At 37.8% G+C, this 24,707-nt stretch overlaps 1 protein-coding gene across 2 annotated transcripts in view; it reads right to left on the minus strand.

Annotated features, from left to right (window-relative positions):
- LOC129791030 (E3 ubiquitin-protein ligase TRIM9) overlaps positions 1-23,965 on the minus strand; it is a 35,884-nt gene extending 11,919 nt beyond the window's left edge. For both annotated transcript variants that reach the window (XM_055828928.1, XM_055828927.1), the window contains exon 1: positions 22,669-23,965. In XM_055828928.1, the coding sequence (XP_055684903.1) occupies positions 22,669-23,529 (861 nt within the window). In that variant the 5' untranslated portion in view covers positions 23,530-23,965. The remainder of the gene's footprint in view (positions 1-22,668) is intronic.
- Positions 23,966-24,707: the final 742 nt, after the last annotated feature.

A 24,707-nucleotide genomic window follows, 5' to 3' on the forward strand; every position in this document is an offset into this window, starting at 1 on the left:
TGCCAAAAACACAGGATTTTCTAAAAATATCCATTTTGATGCTCTCACCATACATCCACACACCCCCCTACGACGATGGAACCATTTGTCGTTCATCACTCAAGATTCTCCTCACATGCGTCCGTGTATTTTAACTTTTCGTGCAATAAAAAAGCGACTATACGTGGTCTTTGCGCGGAAACCGCAAATCTTGCAAATGGGGTACCCCTAATAGAAAATTTTCCACCGACTCGCGATGAAAAGTGTCCCTAACGTGGCGGAAGAATGGTTTACCCGGAATTTCACTTGATTTTTATCTCTTTTACACTTGTTTGCATTTCTGCATTTGAATGTGTCTGCACGGGGGCTCTTGGGTGGAAAAAATAGAAAGCAATTACCACCATATGTCATGTAATATTCGACATTTACATGCTAGCACACCAAAACTACAAATGGTGGTGTACCCCAAGAGACATTATGTTGAAAAAGAATAAGCGACACGTTAGCGCGTGATTCAAGATTATGGTGAGTTGGTGTAATTTATCACCATCATTTGTGTACTCAATCGCCTAGGAAAAATATTTACTTTCAAACCGCATTTAGAGCTGCCATTGATGGTGTTTTTCCCGAGAAATTCATTGCTCATGGAATTAAAAGTGGATTGATTGATTTCCGTCTTATTTTAATTGTTTCAATTTCATTACAACAATGATTCTCTTTATTTTATTACATCTTCATTTTATTATTTTCAATTAATCTCGCACACAAGAAAATTAGTTTTGTTCACTTTTTATTTTATGAAGTGATTTTGCAGAGACGTGCAAGTAATTAATTTTCTTCTTACAGCTTATTTATTAATCTGATGGATATTCTCTCAAACTCTTTATTAGCTTTGATTATTTTTTGTACAGAGTCTTTGAATGAATTTACGAAAGAAGTGATTAAACATTTGTTTGAAGGTTTAAGAATTTCTTTTTATTAATTTTATAAACTAGAAGACGTTGGATATTTTATAAGTAAATAGTATGTTTAATTGATTTTTCAAGACAGGATCTATTAGAGAGCCTCAAGGTTTTAATAATAAAGTAAAACAGTTTTAGTTATGATGTGAATTGATTATTTGAAAACCAAATTCCGGGATTTTAGGGAATTTATCACCAGTATAAACACAGGATAAGATATTGAATAGGTGTCCTTATAACGCTTTATCCTTTCAGAACAATAAGCAAGAAAAACAGACGATTCTTTACGACAGTGGCAGCATATTGACAAAGCATGGAGTATGCTTTATCATGTTCCCTTGTGTTATTTTATCGCCTTCAAAATGCCATGTGTAAAAATACTTTAGGGCAGGCAAAGCCTTTGCATGGAAAGGCATTTGGGAGGGAAATTGACTTTGTGGAACTCCCACGAGGGCTCTAAAATTCTTCACCACAATCCGATGATGGGAAAGAGGTATTAAATTGCGGCAAAATTAATTCCATGCCCGAGACTAAAATAAATTATTCACTGGCACGGTGATTGGGTAAATGACAAAATTCGTGCGGGGGGTTGTTGACAATCACCATAGCACTCGAACTGTGCCAATTTGCTGATTGTTGCCACTCTTGGTACAGCTATAGTGCCATCACCTCGGTTAGATAGTGTTTCTACAGCACCCCCATTTTGTGCACACCGTATTTGGGGATGTTCTGTATGTGACTTTGGTGGAGCATAAATATGCATGAGACTTCCTCCACGGAACCTTCATTGAGTGTGCGTCTCTTTTTAAATAAAGGGACCTAGCGGCAGTAAGCTCAAAGTTATTTTAGCATTACGCCAGCTTCATGCATTTTCAGCAATTCTCCGAAATTTTCACCACCCACCTCTTTTCTCTTTATACCACGTTTAGGGTGAAAGAAAAATGTGTGGGGTGATTTGGGAAGGAAAAAAAAGAAGCCGAAACTTCATTCGCTGATGAAAATATTCACCAATTTGCTGAAGTCGGTGAGCTTGCGGAAGATTTCGCAGACTATGTGACGAGATAGAGGGCGGGAAATTCGGAGTCAGCAATTCCTCCCTGCCTGCACTCTTAGGCGCCGCCACAGCATGAATGAGAAAACTGATAAAGTCAATGGTCATTGTATATGAGATGATAGACACCGGGCAGGCAGAGCAACTCCTGAGCAGCTCTCCAAACAACACACAATTTCATTTCGGGATGATCATGCAGAGGTCAGCAAGACAGCTGCCGCCCTAAATGCCTGCATTTGCATTTATGCCAGACATGTCTCGGACTCTTCCGTTAATATAAATCTCAACTGCATGCCTTTTGGTGGGAAACTATTAAAATTTCTGATATTTTACCGCGATAAAACTGACAAAATGCTACAGGGGGTATAAAATTTTTGAGCACACTCAACGTTCGTTTGCACGAAAGATTGACTTTGAATCCCTATTAGGTGGGTGGATGACGACATCGTGATATGCGAAAGGGAAAAGTGAGAAAATTTACTCATGTGAGTTATTATAGCGTCAAAAGCATTACAGATTCTTTTCATCAAGGACCACTAATCCCACATGGGATTACATACGAAATCCCACCCTCTATTACACAATACCCAGGGGGTTGTTAATTCAGCTTTAACTTTCCTTTTCGAACCTATCGGAAGTGTTAGGCTTTTTTAATAACAAAATGTAGAAATTGAATTGCAAAGTGAAGAATTTTAACCATCTTCTAAGTAATCATTAGAACAAGTTTGATTTTATTAAAATCGGAAAATTAGAACCAGAGATGTGACTGATTTTTCCAACGACTTAACAAAATTTTAGATTCTTAGCTACTACAGGAGCTAAGATATAACTAAAAACAATATTTAGTGGCCTCTTAAAATGGTGAACATTTTCTTTTAAAACGAACAAAAATTAATAAAAATTTGTTTTCTTTTAAAATAAAAAAATGATTTATGGTTTTTTTTCTATATAATATCGATAAAAAATTAAAATAAAAAAAAATATTCATTAGTTGTAAATTTGCCACTTATCGACCCCTTTAGGCGAATCTATATAGCCTTAGAAAAATAAATGCAATTCACGAATCTTTCCTCTGAAGGACGATCTATGGGCCATACAGTGATACCAAATCCCTTGCAACACTTTACTGGCTATTCAGGGTTAGTGACGGGGGTGGGTTTCCCTGCGAATTAAAGTGTCAAAGTGACGGATGAGTTTTTGGTGAATTGTGGATGTTGCACGCCTAAAAACGCATATATATTTGCAGAGGGGGTGCTTTTAATTGCAATCCACAGCACCCCCGAAAATGATCCTCTGAAGCAATTTTCGGAGTTTCAGGATACAAATTTCATTGAATGTGGGATGCTGACGAGAGAGCTGCACTTGTCTTGATGCTTTTCTGGGTGTCTGGGAGAGAGATTGAATTTCGCATTGAGAAACTTAGGGGAGGGATGGAAGAAATTCAGGAGAAGGATAAGATGGAAAACGATAAATCATTGCGTGGATCCAATAAACTGAAAATTTGCCTTCGAGGGGAGAATTTACTTGCCACCAGGAGTTTATTTGATCTTCTGCCATGCAGCATGAAGGGCGAATGGCTCAGCAAGGGTGTCTTTAAAAACATATAGCATTTATGTATACCAACTTGGTGTTATTTACCTGCAAAGAAAAAAAAAGACGATTTTTAATTTAAAGCTGTTTTGCGTTTTTGGGTGAGCTCTGAAAATTTTGCGAGTGAAGTGCTCTTTATTAGAGGTTCAAGCGTGACCACGATTCACGTTTAAACGATTATGTGTATTTCCATTGCCCAGGAGATTTTGCACTTTGATGTGAATTTTCGCCAGAGAGACGCCTTTCACCCTTCCCTCGGTAACTGGTGGGGGAGAGCTCAAGAAGAAGTCACTGTATATATACACAGAGTTTGGGCGAGACAATAATCCAGGCGAGTGCGCATATATCACCCAAGCCACACCAAATCCCGATAGCAATCGCAATTTCTTTAGGGCTTCAACTTCTTGTATCTCCGCATGGCCCAAAGGAGGCAAATCTCTCAGGGGCGACACACAACTGGCGACAATTTTGCATATTATCTCATCCGAGTCATCGAACGACAATTGAATTGAGAACAAGAGGAGGATTGCCTTCTATGGGCGCAACTTTTACTAAGGTCATCGTGAGTAGCGCCTCACTGGGTAATCTCCCTCAAATAGGTGAGTGTCACGAAATGGACACAATTTAATTTGTTTTATTGCCAAATCAATTTCAATCGACTTGCGCGAAATGTTAATGAATTCAGCAGCACCATTTTAAATCTTTATATAGGAAACCTAACGACAATAACGAATGTAGCGGGTGCTTGTTAATTTTGTGTGTAAACAATTGATTGTGGGGTAAATGCAAATTTATTGGGAGATTTTCCTGATTATATTTGCAGAAAAAGAATCTCTTTTAGTCGTGGAACGAATTATGCAACGATGTGCTAAAGTCATGCTAAATTGCTCGTAAATGCGGGAGATTTTGTTGCCGATAAACGTAGTTTGGTTTACGTTTCGAAGTTGGTTTACATGCTGATTTAAGGAGTAGCATTTGTATTAAAAGAAAAAGCTCTCAAAAATCCAAAATATATTTCTTTTCAAATTAATACCGAATAAAAGGGATTTAAAGAAACTTTAGGGACAGATTTTTTTCTAATTCAAAAATAGGAAGACTTTAGAAAATATTTTATTGAATTTGATAAAAACTTTACGTTTCTTGTAGAGTTATGTTATCAAAAAACATTAATTAATAAAAAAAAATTGGGAAAAATAAGCAATTTTCTTTAAAAATAATTAAGTATCCACCTGAACACTTATTCAAGTTTAAACTAAATTAAGAATTTTCAAAGAAGAAAGTCTTAAAATATATTCAATGGATAAAGTTAAACTTTTTCATATTTTCTTACGCTTCACAGGGCAATTTTCATTGTTCACAATTAACTAACGAGACACTCACGTTCAAAACTTAGTCCATGAGAAACGCTTAATTTTCCACCGTCTTTTTTTTCTTAGAAACTCAAGAAATAAGAAGCGTACGAAAAAAAAAGAGATATAAATTGTTCTTTCCATTTCATGTAAAATTTACAACTTTCATCGACCAGAAAATCTCATGGAAAGTTTGTCTGGGGCCGTCAAATAGAAGGAGGTGTAGAAATGAAATTCTGTATCAATTTATAGTGTTTTTTTTGTCTAGTCTGTATTGATATTCTCAGAGGAAGAAAAGCCATGCGAGAGAAGAAAAGAAATTTTCATAATCGTCGGATGGGAGGGAAAAAGGTTCAAGAAAATATCCATTCCCAAAATAAACCTAAGAAAATTTTTACAACTGCATTTGTGTAAACAAAACGTTCATCAAGGCAGAAAGGAGGAAAGGACTTCAGGCAAAAAACTTCACCACATTTTGTAAACACTATAAAAATATTTTTCGATATTTTTTTACTTCGAAAAAAAAAAAGAGAGACTACGGAGGCATTTTGAGAGTAAATAATCCAGCTGACTTCCGACAGCTCATCTCATCTGTGGGATAATCAAGTGAGATGATAGTGGAAATCCTCGCTGCATCTATAAATCTCCAGATGCGAGGGGGATCTCATATTAGCGCGCCGACTAATCGCCACTTTGAATGCCTAATTAAGAACTTGCGCGCTAGTGTGTGGTAAATCAATTGAGAGAGCCCTATTCCCGCCAAAAGCGATGGGATTGCCGTTGTTGACGGATGGAGATGCACAAGTGGTGCAGGATTATAATTAGAAATTGAGGTTTTAAGGTCGTCCATTGCGGCTTCTTTCCATGTCGCTTCGAAGTAGATGAGATTTCCCAGATTTAATGAGATTATTAGTAAATTTATGGTGTAAAATCTCAGGCAATTTCCTCTCTTAATTTATGCACCAATCCACCCGAAAGATGAGACAAAAAATTTAGTATTATTAAGTTTAAGGATACACAACACACACCGAGTAAAAGTAGACCACTTTGCAGTTTTTAGGGGTTTTCAAGTGGCAGATTTTACATTTTTTAATGTTAAATTTTGTTTTATTTATTTATTTTTTAATATTCTATTCTATATAAATGAGTAATTTCCTTAAAATCTCTTTCTTATTACCATAAAAAGATGGATAATTAAGAGAAATCTTTCCCTGCATATTTTTACCTTAAAATTTTGCATTTTCCCGCCCCATTTTGCAGAATAACGAAACAAACAAGCAACGCTGGGGTGCTTTTAAGGATGATATGAATATAAATCTTCTTGGAGAAAGTTTGTTTTCCTTTTGCGTTCTCTTTCCCTTGAGTAGCATTCTCCTTTGCAACACGATACTTTGGCAAAAAAAAAGGAAAATTTTACGTAAGAGACACCAATGATACTCGGAAAACTGTATTTAACTCCAATGCTTATGGCATTTTGCAAACGAAAAACTTTAATTAAAGTCTATAAGTTGTGCATGAAAAGGAATAACTCCCATTTGCATATAGAAAGATTTTTTGCGTTTTATGCAAAAAAAAAACAGAATGTTGAATTGTCTCCGGAACCAGACAGGGATTGTTATTCATTTTCTGTCGCGGCCTTTTCCTCCCCACAGACTTTTATGTGGGGGTTGGAGAGATACTCATAGGACGTAAAATAGAGCCAACAGTGGCTATAAATTTAATACATGCAATTTACACGTCATCAGTCAGTGTCCCCGCGACAGGAGGCGACCACGGATGACCATCCATCGTTCACCCAGTTAACAGATTGACTTTTCGTGGTGACATAAATATGAATTTGTAGGCTATTTCCAACAACGGTGGAGTCATAAAATACGGTACATCATGCAAAATTTATTGCAGTTTGATTAACTGGAGAATTATTGGAAAATTAATTTAATTTGTTTTTTTTTGCATGGAATTTAATGTTGTTTCATGTAATTTAATGCTATTTTCGTACACCACGAATATTTTCAAACACTTGCACGTCCTTGATGGCAAAAACGAGTGTCAGTGGTGAAAATTGTTGCAAACTCCGTGCCAATAGACTTAAAAATAATCATCACCACTCGGCATTATTTTCATATTCAGTGTGCTGATGAATTGGTTGTGTAGTGTGTGCAATTAACTTTTGGCGCCATGTGCGCAAACTTGTTGGGAAAATTCTGCAAAATTTTCCTGCATGTTCTGCACGATAATTGCTGGTGCATCATTGGCATAAAATGCACGCGACATTGTCACATTCACATGGGGGCATGTTGTAACATCTCGAACTTGATTTCAAATGCGAAAAATTGCAGCATCAAGAGATGGGGGGAAGATGAGACTCGATTGAAAAAGTTGCTGAACACTCTCAAGTAAAACAACCATTAGAAAGACATTCTCAGCAATTGTTGCAAATATCTTGGTGTTATCTCTTTGCTTGTTACGCGAAATTGTTTGCCGAATGAGCATAAAGTGTTAAATTTATGCGCCATCAGCGAACGATTGCGCTGACCTGAGAAATAAATTTAAATGGTACAAGTATTGCTCCGGTATCGCTTATTATCTCACCATTTGTAATTTTTACTGAAAAGCCCCACACTGACGTCTCAATTGAATGTGTGCAAATGTTTGTCAGGAATTTCTTGCACACTATGAAGAACATTGCGTTAAATTCATGATGATTTTCAATGGAAAAATAGGTATTATAAAAGAATCACTGAATAACATAAAATATGACATGAAATCTATAGTGTATGATTATTTGTATCATAACATGTCGGTGTAAAAATACAAACTATAGACTATAATGTAGTTTATATTCAAGTAATATTTTGCCATTTGTTTGTGGTACAATAGGTAGAGTGCATGACTCTCAATCTAAATGACCTCGGTTCGAATGACGGAATGATTTTTTATCTCTGCTGGATATTCATTTGTAAACATTTTTCATTCATACTCTGCTAATGTTGCGCACAAAAGTTGCAATATTTTGCAAATTCTTCTTTTTAATGCCATCTGAATAAAAAATTTGCATCCTTTTGGCAAAATTTTAATCCAGAAAGATATTTTTTCACGTGTCAAGTGTAATTAATTTACTCATAAGTAGATCCTATAAAGATGAATTAACTCAATCTTTCGTCCATTAATGCTATATTTAGCCTTCATCATAATTAAACGTCCCCGAGAGTTTTAAGGCAGAAAATCTACAAAGGACTAATTTTAAAGAAAACACCCAAACCCGTTGAAAGATATTCTGTTTTGTAAACACAAACCATATTGGTGTTGCATTCCCACATCAAAGAGCCAATTCTTCTTTTGGTTCTCACTTTCAGTGGTGTGTCCTCTGGTGTGTGTGGAAGTGTTGAGTGCAATATTCGCGGAGCAATTGAAAAATTTATGGCATTTTGTCTCCCACTGTGAAAATCCCAATTCACCAGTTTATAATCATTTAAATATGCGCGAAGCCTTTAATATCGAAATCATTAAGTAAATTGCAAAATTACTATAATCACACCTTTTATCTCGGGCATTTATTAAAACTGTGCAAACTGCATGTAGTTTTGATTTCAGTGGCGCACGTGGGGTGCGGAGGTATTAATTAAAAGCATCGCTACTAAATTGGCACCCATTCGGTGTCACATTCAATCATTCTTTCCCATTGATGGGAATGCATATAACATTTAGATTAGCCCAACATGGTTTTTTAGCGTTTCTCTCCATCAACGGCTCCTCCAATAAAAGAGAAACACGAGGCGCGAATGAGAGTGAACAGAGGGAATTAAAATAAAGCTTTAAATTCATACGAGGTGTTCATCATCAGATGGGAATTTCTTTTCTGCTATTTATAAAATTCGCCTTCTCTGCATATTCTAACCATGCTGGCTATTTTTAGATATGGAGCAAAATCTGGCAAAGAGAGAGGAAGCAAAAGTACAAAACCCCCATGCAAACGTATATACATTGTTTCACACAGATTCTCCTGAATGGTTAAATGAACGTCAATCATTCCATCGTCAGAGTAAATTGGCCATCAAATGCGGTCATCTGGGAATGTGCTGTATAATGGTCATTTAATCACACTCACATGGGGTCTCACGTTTGGAGTATAATTGAAGAAAAAGTCACAGATCAACTCTCCCAAGATACTGGAAACATTGCTTTGGAACCACAATCTTAACCAACAGGTTTCCTCCCTTTTTTTACCATCTTCGCGCAAAAGACACATAACTGCCCGAGTCTGCATGGGGAAGAAAAACAAACCGCATGACTCTGCAGGGATCGAGTTTTTCTTGCTCGCCTTTTTTTTGCTCTTCTATAACAACCACCCCGGAGCAAGATGTTTGTTCCTGCATTGGGTTTGGAATGAAGTTGTCGCCCATACCAGAAGCATAAACCCCATAATTGATTCCCATCAGAAAACACAGCCTTTCTGGCAATTTCGGTCAATTATGTCCCTCAACCCATGGGCAATTATTGGCAGTCGTCACGCGCACGCACACACCATCGGTCAAGTAAAATGAACCAGAGAAAATTCATAATTGCACATAATCAGTTCAATTTCCGTTGCAACATTCCAGACGACATCGATGTGGACCCGTATGGGCTCAATCAGTGCGCTTGCACTATCAGTCGATAATTCGACACGGAGAATTGCCCCAAGTGTGGCAATTTTGATGAGTGGACCACAGCAAAAGGGGGAAATACACAGAATGGACGAAATGAAGAATAATTTTGCCTTTTGAGCCACACCCTCAGCGTGGACAGAAGAGTGTTGGAAGCGTAAAAAAAAAGAGCAACAAGAACAAACCCGGCTGACCAAGGAAATTTATTACTCTTATTGACAAGATTATATTGCGCCTGGACAAAGATGTAACTAACTGAGATGAGCAGGAAGTTAGAGAAATTGTTGTTAGATAATAAAACTCCTTTATACTTACCAGAGCCTTGATCGGAATCATTTCTCACTATATTTACGCTAAATATATGACTCGAATTTGTTTTTTTACGCGATGAAAAACATTTAACACTCTTGTCAAAAATTTAACCCGGCTGGCCTGTATTCTATTTTATGATTTTATTTGCAGAAAAATCATTTTCACCAAAAAAATCTCTTCTCATATCACTGCTAAGGAATATCCTTCAATATATTAAACATTTTATGCTTAGGGGAACGTGACCCAATTCCGACCTCCACAGGTCCGCGCAGAATGAGAAAAATGGTATAAAATAGAACACAATATTCTTAAATTTGGTACCATTTTAAAGCCCATTTAATGCTCTTTCAACGCCCATAACTTTCTACGTCTGTATAAGTAATAGAAGATTGAAAAAGGCCTTATGAGGTCCGAATTAGGCCACGTTCCCCTATACTTTTTTATTAAATTCAATCCATCTCTTTTCAAGGTATTTGTTGAAAAAATTTTCTCCTTTGATACTTTGATTAATCCGAACAATCTAGTGTTTATCAGACTATTAATATCATATTTGTTAGAGGAAAATATGTATTTGCTATAATGCATAATCCGTGTCAGCTGGGTTAAGCAATAATACAAGAGGTGGTGCAGAGTGCATCCTCAACCAGAGTTGAAATATAACGAACGATTTGTAGTCATTTTACACTTGAGCTGCCACCCAAGAAAATATTCAAATGGGTTTTTGGTAAAGTAAACACACACATGTAGAGACACAACTAAAAGGCAATTTCAGCAGAAAATGTCTGCTGGGGCGAAATTTATATTTTATTATGTGTCAAGGGGACAAGATTGTATGTGGAAGATGGGCCACAGAATCGACACACAGGAAGATTGGCGGAGTTTGTGCGGAATTTAATAAAAATTATGGAAATTACCACACTTTATGCTCTCTCTGGAGGAGTCTATGAATAAATTTCTTGGGTGGTTTGGTGGAGGGATGAAGAGTCAAAATTAGATGGATGTATGGAATCAATATTTAATAATATCTACACATGTTCTGGGGGGAGAGATCGGTATGGGTGACGTACAATTTATCACAAAAATGCAATCATTTTCCCTTCCATCCCATAGAATAATCCCGCACCCTCTTTGCGTGATCATAAATTTACCCACGCACTGAAGCACAATTCCAATTCATTTCCCTCTCCGATACCTCGATGGTCCTCTCCATGCTTGAATTTTAATCTCTGCCACATGAGGAAGGTGAACAGCTGTTGGCACAATTTTATCTCATTATTGCTAAACTGATAGAAAATACACTCTTCAGTAGTGGCTGTTTCAACAGCATAAACGACGATGATGCCCACCCCTTGTGCATATCTGTGGCTATACCAAACCCCTCTAAACGTGATTTTCTTAAGATACAGCAAACCAGAGAGATGAGGGTGCTCAACGCATGGAAGGCACTTTATTTGTCCTAGATCGCATTTTGATCTTATTATTCATCTTTTTCCACTTCCAAGTCCTGTCGCAAGTTTTCCCAAAAACTGACAAATGCCGGCATTTTCCCCCTTGACTCTTTTTCACCCCACTTTCGTATGTGTAGTATTTGTGGCGGTGTACCCCACACAGTTTTTGGGGGATAAAAGGGACTTTTATCTCGGGAAACTTTGATCCCGGATCAACTATAAATAAAAGGAGAATAGGGAATGAGGGAGGGAGGACAACACATGAAAACCGTATATAAGCACGCGATAGATTTCCCATTTTCTCGGGTGTGGCACATTTTTGCCTATTTGTGTTTCTTTTTTTTCACATTTTCATTCAAATCTGAGAACAAAAAGGATAGGGCGAATGCTATAGCTATTCGGTGAGTGCTCGAAAAAGTCCTGGAAAAGCTCTTTAAGTTGGAAATTCGATTGAAATCTCGATCAAAGTTCTGTATGAAAAAATAGTTTTCTTAAAGATTTTTTTGTGTATATTTTGCAAGTAACTTTTAGATATTTTTCAAGATTCTTAACTTTTAAATTCAGTTTTAGTCAATGTTAGTTAAGCTCTCCCAATGTCTTTATTTATTACCAATATTCCAAATTAAGGAAATCAATAGATGGTAGTTCTTCTCTGCCCTTAAAGCCCTTGAGATTGAGGAAAATATAAATCCTCTCCACAAAATCTACTGTCTTTCCTCTTGTTTTCAAACTTAAGCTCCAAAACTAGAGAAAATTCCACCCCATCCACCACAAAGACATCTTTTCTCTCTACCAGCATCATTTCGAAAAAGAATTGAAGAACATTCTAATCACCTTCAGAACTGTCTCCCGTGCAATTACAAAGTTTTAATTGAAAAGTAATTGAATCCCGCTGAGATTGGAGATTCGAAAGTCTCCGCACATTAACTTTTTGGAAGCCATTGGACCTATGCAAAATGTCTTCCGGGGAACTTTTCAATTGTTTTCCCGCACCCTGAAGGAATTGGCATTGTTTACCCAGAGAACATTTCTTCCACATCGACCCCCCGACCTTTTTCTTTGAGGTCAAATGAGGTCAAGAAAGTGTCACAATCATTCTTCTCACCAGAAGCACCGTTCTTGTCGACGCAACACGCCCATGAGTGCCAAGAAGGGGTCTTCTTATCGACAAGAAAAATTTCTTCGGCAGTTTCTTTTGTTGCGCGTTTTTCTCTCTCTCTCTCTCTCTAAATTATACCAGCACAATTAATAACTCCCGAGGAGCGAGATAATTTTTGTTTAAGTCTACAGATTAATTAACGTCACACTTGATGTGCGTACATTGTTTACAAGGGCTTTTAAACCATTTAGCGATTTAATACAAACTTTGCATTATTTACCCCTCATACTTCCTCATATGTTGAGCCACCCAAAATGCATAAATATTCACTAGACTGAGACGAGATAGAGAGCGGGGAAAATGCAGTAATTGGCAATTTTATTCGCGCTCTGCTGATATCTTGGGCCTGTGATGACGGAGATGCTGTCTCGCGGAGGGAAGGTGGAGGAAGTTGTTGGGAGACACATGAACATGCATCTGGCAAGTGAGAAGAGCCCCATTTGTCTATCATTAGTGCACGAATATAAACAAGATTCGCTGTCGGTGATGACGATGTGGGCGACAAGAGGGTGAAGTCGGTATAAATGCGATTGAGACACCATTATCTTGTCTCGTGCATATGCCTCAATATTGATATCACCTCTTCGACTCCAACAAATTGCCATGATTTACCTACACTAAAGCGACTAAAGCAAGACGAAGACATTGCACGAGGATGTGCTTGTAAAATAGATTGGTATTTTAACTAGTTATCGACTAAATAACATCAAAATTTAGAATATGATGATCCGTTGATCATACAAAGCATACCGCAAAGTTTGATGATTTTATTTTAAAATATTTCGAGTTAAGGTGGGGATTTTATTGTTTAAAAAAAAATCGGACTGTGAAAGAAGTTTATTCGTTTCTGTATGAAAATATCCTTTATTCGGAGAAATAATCGGGAAACGCATAATCATGAAAAGGATTAAAAATAAATTATGATTCATAAGAGAGATTTCTTTTTTTTTTCGTAAGAGAGAGGTAGGAAAAGCCAGTAAAAATTTTCTCAAAAATGTGAAAAAATTACGTCACTGTTCTTTTTATAAATATTCAAGGATTTTATTTTCAATTCTATTTTTCTTTGATATGAAATGTAAAAATATTTATTTCAAAGAACAAAAAGTCAAAGCTTTTAGCTAATAGAATTTAATCCGAAACCTCACTGTGTATATACGTACAATGAATACATACGAGGTGAAGATGATTGTTTAGCAGCTTAATGTGCCAAAATGTACACGGGAAAACTAATAGTAAGGCATATTGGCTAAAAGCTTCGAAATTCCAAATTCTCTAATTCTCAGCAATTTTGAACAGATGGGTATTTGTTTGGTTAGTTCCGCAGTATGAATTTTGCAAGGTGTGGGGGTGGAAATAATCTTGTTATTTATGTGTACATAGGATGTGAAAGAGCCTCGAGAATTTGAAGAATAGAGAGGTCACAATAATACGATTATGTACATACATAGTTTTCCTGGACAAAATTCAAAGTCAACGATATTTTTCCAACATGGTGTAGAAGAGTAAGAGAATGTTTCAAAAGAAAACATTTGTGGATAAAATTGAAGAGGCAAAGGGCCATTTTTCTCGTCATATAGCACGCCTCCATTGACACCCCGCATGAGGACGGTCAATATTGGTGTTTGGAATGAAAATGTTGCTGTTCGGACGTTCATGATGGAAATTATACTAGAATATGACAAATGATCTCTGTACGTGATCTTGAAGCACTCGACACGGGTCAGTTCTCCTACTACGGCACATTCCTCTTGGGGCACAAGACAGGGCACAAATGGCAAAAGATGAAAGGTTTCCCTATCATGTCTTGTCTATTTTTAAAAGCTACTTTACACACATTTTCCACACCATTTGTATTGTTGAAGCAATCAAAAGATACATAATATAGGAAGCTCAAGTGAGGCGGCAAAGGAGGACAAGAAACTTTGTATTGAATATTTATTCTTTTCACACACAATATTCTTTCTCCGCTCGATTTCAAGTCTCCCAACGATTCATCTTTTGTGGACTCGGGAGTCGTTATATAGCTTTGGCGTTCAATAGCACGAGATAAATCTTGTGTAAATTCACTGATTAAAATGACCATTTGAAGCTCCGGGGGGAATGTTTAAAACTGCTGGTATTTATGTCATCAAGCGCAATATGAGAGCAATTGTAGAATAAGGCGAACTGTGTGGAGATTTATATAATTTCAAAGGCATCCGTCACGGTGCCATATTCCACCCAATAAATCTCTATAATAATGGCGCGCATATCTCTATTTGTAATAAATTTCAAGCAAATTAGCACTGGACGTGTGCATTAACTCCTCATAGAGGCACTGTGAGAATATGAACACTGTGTGGTGCCTCTTGTGATGATGATGATGGAGCTTTTGAGAGAAGTATAATATCAAGCAAAATCCCCAACATAATTTTAATGTCTTAATTCACATACGTAAAGGCTTTTTCCAGAGCAGAAAAAGATAATTCCCTTTGCTCCATAAACAATGGTGCAATTGACGGCAGAAGAAGTAAAAGAGACACACCCGCTTTTGGGACTCATCCTCCGCAGAGTTGGCTTCTTTGGGCAACCGTTTTGTTCTGGATTAAATCAAGAAAACCAAAATAAGATAGGAGAGAGAGTCATTTTTTTCACCATTCTTTCTCACCCAATAAATATGATATATGGCGGACGGTTGCCCATAAATGGATCTTGGTATTATTAATAATTTTTCTGTAACTGAAGACACGGTGTAGAGATTTATGGTGAATGAAGAATGGTGCTGAGAAACAGAAGAATTGGACAGGGGTATGAAAAGATTTTTACGTGTGTGCGATGTGATTTCATAAAGGAGTCAATAATCAGTGATTTATGACATTGAAGTTTGTGAGGTCGTGATGTACTGGATTCATACAAGAAGTTTCGCGGTGGCTCATTTGTTGGTGCAATAGAAACGACACTGTGTTGTATCCCCAAAGATACACCAGAAACACAATATTGCTACATCAAAATGATTCGTGTGCAAAATATGGGAACAGTTTCACAGAATTCAATTATGTGGTAGGTAATTTTAAAATTTTTATGAAAATTTATGAAAAGTTTTTAAGTTTATTTTTTTAACAACAAATCTGAAAGATCGTGTGAAGCCTAATTAATTCAATTGAATTTATAAATTGTTTCTTAATTAAATTTTATAAAATTGCCTCTCAAAACGAAACGTTTATCGACCCTTTCGCGACATTACTCTAACACAAACTTGAAGCCTTATTATTTGCTTACAATTTATTTTCATTCTCTAGTTTATTCATGTTCAAATTGTTATCATAATTTTAGAAGCATTCCTTGTAAATATATTTTATTCCACAACTCATTGTACAATTTTACCAATTTGTTTTGAGTCTGCAATGTCGGCAAGTTTGTTAGTTGCTTTTTCATATAACTATGTCGCACTACTGGCGACTTTCTCAATTTTTAAAGTCATATGAAGAAGTAAAAGAAACCCATGGCGAATGCATTGAATACAACAAACGATTTTTCACATTTATCCCAACCGCCAGATTTGGTGCGGCATCCTCTAATCTCTCAGTTTCTCCATCCCAGAATTTTCTACAAAGCCATCGGTATTCCAATGAAGGTGTGAAGTTTTTCAATATGTTATATGGGGAAGGGAAAGGATTAACAATAATAATTGGTGGCGCCTGGTTTGTTATCTTAACCACAAAATCAATATTTGTTTCATTTGTCTCCCTGACAACATTCTCCGTGGTGAGCCGTCTCTCCCTCGCACATATGACAATGAGGCACCTCCCGTGCCACCGATATAGCAAAGCAATATCCCTTTTTGCCTGCGTTATTGCTGTATCACACACAAAACGAGGCGAAACTTGCAGGACGCGACAGAGCCAATTGCCAACATATGCCAACATCCCCGCATCCGTGCACTTCCTTCCTCAACCCTCGTGACCCTCACAACGGCCGATAATTCACCCGAAATCCTATTGTGTTCAATACCCTCATCCCATACCCATTGTGTGGATGCATCTCGTGGGCGACATTGGGTCGCCCAGGAGGTGTCTTTTTAAATCCCGACAGTGCTATTAACACTCACCAATTGTCCGGCCGATTCATCGGACAAGATGTCCATTTTGTGAATGTGCAAAAAAAAGACCCATGCCGAAATGTAATCAAAAAGAATATATGGAACTGACTCACTCTACAATGAACTCGGCCGGTATATTGTCAGATTAGTTTTTTATTTATTATTAGTTGGTGTTCCACTTCGTGGCCAACACCAAGTATTGTAATCGTCGGATTTTCCGACCACCTCAGATCGGGCTCAAACTTGGTATGAGCACGTTTCAGACAACCCACATTCCAAAAATGGTGGTGGAAAATTTTTGATCCGGCCGGCCGGCCTGCCGGCCTGCCGGTGCGCCAAACTTTCCCTTATAGCTTGAGAACGGTAACAGATAGAGACTTCCGGTTTGAAGTTTTCTATAGAAATGTGGGTGTAAAATTTCATTTTTTCGCATTTTTAAAATCCAAGATGGCCGCCGTCCGCCATTTTGAACTACTGTCAACCACTTCCCTTATAGCTAGAGGTCTGAAATTTCAGTATGTTGTAGAGCTCAGTGAGACGTTTTCATCAATAATTCATACTTGAAAATCGGTCTAGCGGTTTAGCAAATATGGCGGCCTAAGGCAAAAAGTGTTTTTTCGATATATCTCGAGAACGGCTTGACCGATTTTGACCATCTTGGTATCAAATGAAAGGTTTCGATAAGCCCTACAACTATCTAGAACATTTCAAGTTTCAAAAAGATCCGCAAGAGGCGCTAAATTCAAAAACAAAAATTGCCTAACTTTAAGGGGCAATATCTCCGAATCCCCATTAGGCAAATCTTTTAAATTTTGATATGTTGTAGCCTGACTCAATATCTTTCACCAGTCCGAAAATGAAGAAATTCTATGTCGCCGTTTAGAAGATATGGCCATTTGAAAAATTCTTGAATTTGAAAAGTTCTAAGAGCCATATCTCCTGCACTGCTTGACCGATTTTGCTCATCTTAGTATCAAATTAAAGGTTTTGCAATTCTCTACAACTTTCTAGAACATCAGAACCCTCTAGAACCACTTCTTCGAGACAAAAAATGCCAAAAACTGTTTTAGTAAAACAAAAAGCCGCCATTTTGTGTTATAGAGATGACCTTGAAAATTATTGAAATTTATGTCAATTTATAGCCTGCTTTAATATCTTTCCAAAACTAGTCAAGAAATTTTTGTAGGTCTTATAGAACCAAAGATATGACCATTTTTATCCATCAAATTGCCGAATTTTACAAAAAAAATTAAATTTGCCTACTAATTCTGCTTACAAATTAAATTACAACTCATAAACAAACTTCTACACGTTGTGGGACACCAACTCTTATAACTGGACGCGTTATGATTGACTTTTTATATTCATTCATAAAATTTAATCCATTTCTTTTTATTTGTTCCTTTATGTGCAGGACTTAATGCAGGATTTTCTCAATTCGGTGTACATTTGTGATGTCTAAAGAATATTTAAATTGCTTTTTAGCTGTGATTCTTTAGAAGAGTTTGGATAGATTTCTATTTTAAACGTAAAAAAAATGATTTTATTTTGCATTTTGAAGTTTTTTTTATGTTTAAGAATTTTACAAAATTGCGTTTTATTAAGATAAAGATGCTTGAAAAATTTTGGGCCTATCACGGTTAATGTTTAAATTGCCTACTAAATAAGAAAAAAAAATATCAATATAATATTAATAAAATATCAATTTGTATAAGAAAAGGATTAACAACTACTCAACATCCTATTTTCTTCATAATTCTATCTATATTTCAGCAACTTACAGTTCCATTTCAACACTAATATCCAACAACAACAATCTACTTAAAATTAATATCATAGCACTAATGGTATGGCCTGGCGGGATGGTTAGTTTCATTGGTGAAACAACTAAAAACGATAAATGTACTTTTTGGGCGTCACCCTCCCGAAATTAGGAATTTCATTTCACCTCCACTCTCTCTCGTTCAATACCCATTTCCCTTCACCCTCGAGGCATTAAAATCATATACATACCCCTCTGAAAATTCAATGCACACGCCGATGCCTGCTTTTCCACGCAGACACACTCCCGGGCACATTAATAGAAATTGTAATTGAATTTTGCATTAGAGGAGGGAATCCTTTCTGTCGAAAAATTATTTTATTGCAGCTGAATGCTGCTCAATTCCAAATGTTCCATTTTCGGGAAATGCTTTGCTCTGCTTCCTTTTGGAATTGTTTGAAAAGTGTTGGTGAAAAAAAAATATACAGGATGAGTATAAAAGCGCGTCGGAAATCCGAGATTAAACTGGCATAATGACTTCATTTTGGGAAAGAGTTTCATGGTATTGAGGGGTGGTGGTGGAAAAAGGGCTAAAATGTTCGCTACGGAACTCAACATGGTGGGATTCGTTTTAATTTCCTTATCGATACGGGGAATCAGTATTAGAAAGGAAACTCTCGCTTTCAACTCTCTCCTTCGAAATGTGCTTTTATCGTTCCTGAACTTGGTTCTGAAGCCCTCGAGGGTGGTTTGATGTTTGTTTGCCTGCCGTGTTGTGTCTCTTCCAGTTGACTGACGGAGGCATGTTAAAAGGAGGTACAAATCACGCAAGATTTGCTCAAAGACAACAAGGATATTTAAATTCCATGCGACATCATTTAACTGATGGTAGGGTGGTATTATTTCCTGAGAATTTGAATAATAGAGACATTCACAGATTTATTTGATGCTACCGTATTTTTTTCTTCTTCTTCCTGCGAATAAAATAACTCAAGATATCTCGTCAAGCATTCATCATAATCTCTTTCTTTGCCATGATACAAAAAGTCCCCATCATACCTGGGAATCTCTCTCTACCCCAAAAAATATTTATACAAGGAGCTCGAAGATCTGCTTCTGTTATATATACAAAAAACAAGACCCTACCGCAGAACAAAGGTGTAAAGAACTCATTTGCATTTTATTTGCGTGCCACGGAAGAGCTGGAAGAATGATTTTGAGTTGAAATTCAGTTTGACGATGCGATGTTGCTCTCTTTTGCACAAGACGCAAAGGGATGCTAATGACGCAAGGAGTCTGCGTTTCCTTTAAAGCCTTTCCAGCGACAATAAAACACTTCTTTTGCCATCCACAAAAATCCTCAATTGGCAATGGAAGACGCAGAGTATTTTGCTTTGTGTAGCACACCGAGAGGAAACACACGACAAAATATTATTGCGCAATTGCACACGTTTTGTTCCCTTGATCCTTTCAGTTAATTTCACATCACAAAAAAAAGGGACAACCAGGGAAGTTTTCTACTTCATCCCTCTCGACCCCAAGTATTTCACTCAAATGAATAAATATATGACATTTTTTTTTGAACATTTCCAGAGGGAAGCATAATTTTCCAACAGGGTGAGGGGTCCTTTTTGCTTCAACATACAAGTGTATCGAGGAGCTGTGTGTACGCATAGAAAAAGGGATGTATTGGGTATGTGTAGCAATTATGTGAAAAAACACAACATTGTTTTCCTGTTTGCCCACAAAATAGAGCCAAAGTTTCGCCGAAAGACGGCAACATTTCTCTTGTGGCACGAGACGGTCATTGGGTGAGGAAAAGTATTTCTAATTTTGATGAAAATACTCGGAATAATGTGTGCCTCGTGCTAGCTGAATAATTACTTCCATTTCCCACACCCTCGATGTGGCAATGGGGCAACCCAGACTTGAATGGCTCTGCCAGCAAAATTGAGTGTGAAAGGAAACTTTGTGAAAATATTTGAATGTTGGGCAGACTTTGGAAGACTCCGCACGTAAGGTCGCTCAAAGTGTTAAAATTAGAATTAAAGCAAATTCTGTGGGACACTTAACAGTTTCCGGTCCACACTTCTTTGGGGGAATAATAAAAGTAGCTAAAATAGTTCCTGTGTTAATGCACTAAAATTGTAGAAAAGAGTTTTATTTGGGATTTCGGAATTTTTGGGAATATTTGCATTGTTGATGACAACATTGTTTATGTAAAAAACATATTTTTAGCGCAGATATAAACATTTAATACGTGGTAAAATGGTTTCGGTAAATTGAATATAAAGAAAAGTGAAAAACATGGGAGCTTTTTTAATTTTTCTACATTTCGTTGGTTTTTTTATTCTGTCTTCAGATCTCTAAATAATTTTAAAAAAAATTTAAATATATATTGAATCATAAATCAAAAGATTCAATCGATTTCATTGTTTTACATAAAACGTTTCGTTAAAAAACTGTTAAAAAAAACTTAATAACAGATAAAGAAATTTTTTTAAAGGTTTTGTTTTTTCTTTGTGGGTTTCTGGAAAATCTAATCGTAATATATTAAATACATATAAAAATTCCTTTTAAATTCATTATCGAGAATTTTCAAGTAAATGCCCGGATATAGAATAAATCTTGTGCATCAGTTGAAATTTATTCCTTTATGATTGATGGGCTGTCGATGGCTCAACTTTCCACCGAAGACTATCCACGGGTGGAGAGTAAACATCATGGAGAGACACACGCCTACCGTATCGGTCTCAGTGTTTAAATAATTAACCACCTGTCAACCCATCAATTATCATAATTCATCATCCTTTCTGCCTGATTCTTCGAGTATGTCTCTTACGCAGAAATTGTGTCATTCGAATCGCCTCCAATTTGATGCCATGCCGCGTGCATTGATGGGGATTTTTTTGTGTTATGTGAAAAAGGCAACATTCGCCAAGTCAGACTATATTCAGTCCACGTACGCTTGCTAACAAGTAAGGCACACACCGAACAGTGCTCTCTTTTATTCCTGGCTTCAACATTTGAGCACGAGCCTCAGCATGGGCTGCCCTATCCCCCCAAAACGAATTGATTGCTAACGCACACCTTTTGTTGCCATTCCATCATTCCATTTTTATATACCTTTACGGCCCTCTCGCTGTTTCTGCCATGTCGATTTATTAACAGATAAGATTCTCTCGTCCACACACTGTGTTGGAGTCGTAAAGTAATCTCCATATTCCATGACATATTGAAGTTGTGCTGTGTGAGCTTCAATATGAGTTGGGGCTCTTTTTTTGGGTGCAAAATCACAGACTCGTCACTGACGCACAATAAGCTTTGTGTCGGCTTAATCACCGGCAATCACTCATTGCTATCGCCAAAGATTTGTATTAGGGGTTTGACTTCAATTGCAGGTGATAAAGTTTAATTTTATTGAGGTTAAGCATATTGCGCCTTTCAGCATAAGCTACCGCGTCTAGGCGAAGCAAAGGAAAAAATCCAATTAGTCTTCCTTTTTTTTTGCTTCACAATACAAAAAAAAAAAAATAAATAAAATGTCTCCACTTTTTTTTTCGTCTGGTGAAAACACGAAAGAAAACAATATTTCTTCATGTTTTTCGCGCAAGATTTTCCCATCTAATCACACTCGCTATAGAGCTTGAAGGTGGAAAAAAAAGTTGAACACTTAAAACTTCCCCAATCCTTTCTGGAAAACTTTGTTTAATAGTTTAATTAAAGGGATTATAAATTTAGGAGTATATTTCCCGAGTCTGGAGGGAATTACAAAATTTGCTAAAAACTCGAGAAGGTAATGGGGGTTTTGTCCCCGAGGAATTTTCCTATTTGCATGTTGGATTTTACCACTAAACACAACATTGCAACATAAACCACATTTTATGGCGAGAGTTTGTTTAAGTCGTCATATTGGATTAATGATGATTGTTTTAATTTCCACCATTTCATGTAAAATGAACTCTAAAAAGGATTTTAGAGAGAATAATTTTTGGTTTGTGTTTTGCACTCTGTGTGAATCCTGGGTGTGAATCAAAAAAATAAAAAGCGGAAGTGCATTGTGAATTCATTGAGCTTTTAATGTGCTTTGAAAGTTTGAAAGTTAAATGAACCTGAGTTTTGGGGTCAAGTTGTGCGATATTTTTGTAGACTTGGCTCACAGATCAAAAAGAATTCTTATTCTGATTTTTTTAAAGAATCTGTAAAAGCTTTTTTTTCTATACATATTTATGAAGAACAAAACTTTTAAAACTTAATGGATTTGATGTGGTTTACGTGGATTCCATAATAAAGAGCACTTAACGAGTAAATTTTAATGAAAATTCTTCTTACCTTTTGAGCCTTGCACATGGCAGAGATGGGTTGTACATCGTGCGAGTGATGACGATTCTCAGTGAGACACTGCTGACACGTTGGACACTTGCAGGTGATGCAGTAGAGACTCAGTGGTTCGGTGTGCTCAGCACATACTGATTCCCTCACCATAGATGCCCCGCGGGGTTTTGTGAGATTGTGCTTGGCCAGAGGACCGCGGGCCGGATGGCAGAGTTCGCGGCAGGTGTCACAGTAGCGTATTTCGCACTGTTCACACACAACGGACGCAACACGCGGCTCTGTTTCGCACATTTGGCACCTAAGGGCCTCGCGTTCACAGAAGCGATCCACGATGGACTCCATGGCGCGATAGGGGGGTAAATTGCGGGCCCCACCCTCGTCGAAGAAGACAATCTTGCGGCAGAGGGGACACGGTAGGGAGAAGACGGCACCACCGGATGGTGGGAAGAGGAGTCCCTGGAGATTGGGGGTACCAGCGTAGGACCCCGGTCGAGAGGTGCAGCATATAACACCCGAATCGGCTTCACTCAAAATGCTGACCTTATCTGCTTGATCCTGGTCGGAGGACACACTCTCAGTGGCAGAGGCACTGCCTGTTGAGGATGCTGACGATGTTGAGGAGGCGGACGATGTTGACGATGCCGATGATGATGACGATGTGGATGCGGATGAGGATACGTGATGAGGATGCTGATGATTAGGTGGAGCTGGATGCACCTGAGCTGTGACAATGGTGGTCGTGGTAGATGGGGTCTGTAGATCCAATGCACAACCTAAGCAGAGAGCATGGTAGCACGGTAGGAGTACAGGACTCGCAAAGAGTTGCTTGCACACAGGACAACGTAGCTCCTCCTCCATGGCAATACGACCAGAAGGTATGTCCGGGGCACACAGGGAAGACACGCTGATCGCTTGCACCTCACACTCTCACTGATTTTCTTTTTCCTTATGAAATCGTGCAGTTCCAATCACTCTCCCTCTCGGAGCACCCGGAAGCTGCACGCTAGTCCCTCGAGGGTAAAAAAAAAGAGTCTCGCGAGTGCACCAAAGAAATTATCCAATAAACACTTCACACACAGAACACTCGACAATTGCACCTCTTGGCACACATGCTCGGCCTCATTGGGATTCCCGCCACTTTAAATCCACAACACCGAAATGTATAATCTCACAATTTCCTGCCTTCTTGTTCTTATTCTCTCTCAACACACACCGTATGCTCGGCGGCAAAAATAACTATCCCGGCTGCAGCAGCAGCTGACGATCCGTACGCGACAGCAGACCAAAACACACTGAATCCCAATCACACAATCATCTAAAGCGCAGCAGGGAAAGCAAGCAAGCGACTCGCATTGCGCACCCATAGTGCGGAGTCCCTACTCGAACGGAGGGGTCGCTACGGAGCCACACTTCCTTGTCGTTGCCGCCAAAACAGCCAGAATTCTTTTTTTTTTTCTAATACAACATACCATCACTCGTCTATGTTGTTCCTCTCTAAATAAATTATCTCGCCGTCGTGCAGCTTCCGTGACTTTCATTCCCCCAGCATCACGCGGGGAGATAAAAAAAAAAGCTTCACACAGCTCGTCTACTGGGAGTGATGAATAAAACCAATCAATCAACTGAGAGAGAGGATGTCGACGAGGAAGCTAATAAAGGACACGGAGGGGAAACTTTTTCTTTAGCTCCAAACTTTTTTCTATATATTTATGATTCTCGCACCATCTTCACAGCACCATGAGACAATTTGAAACAATTTGGGAGACGTTGCCACCACTTTGGGGACACATTAGTGAGATTGGGTATTATAGAGGGGAGGGGGTGGTGTAAAAGTTTATCGGAAAATGAGTATTTATCGGGGGAAATTGTTACGAGATCAAGAGGCGCAATCGTCTTCACAGCAGGACGGATATTTGGGGATGACAATGCAGCTTCACATCCCTGCGATATATAGCCCAAAGAGATGTTTGTTTATTTTTGAAGTCGTGAATTATGTAAAGTGAGGTAAACAACTTTAAATGCCTCAAGAATCATCC

Source organism: Lutzomyia longipalpis, chromosome 2, assembly GCF_024334085.1.
Source record: "Lutzomyia longipalpis isolate SR_M1_2022 chromosome 2, ASM2433408v1".
NCBI classification, from domain to species: domain Eukaryota; kingdom Metazoa; phylum Arthropoda; class Insecta; order Diptera; family Psychodidae; genus Lutzomyia; species Lutzomyia longipalpis.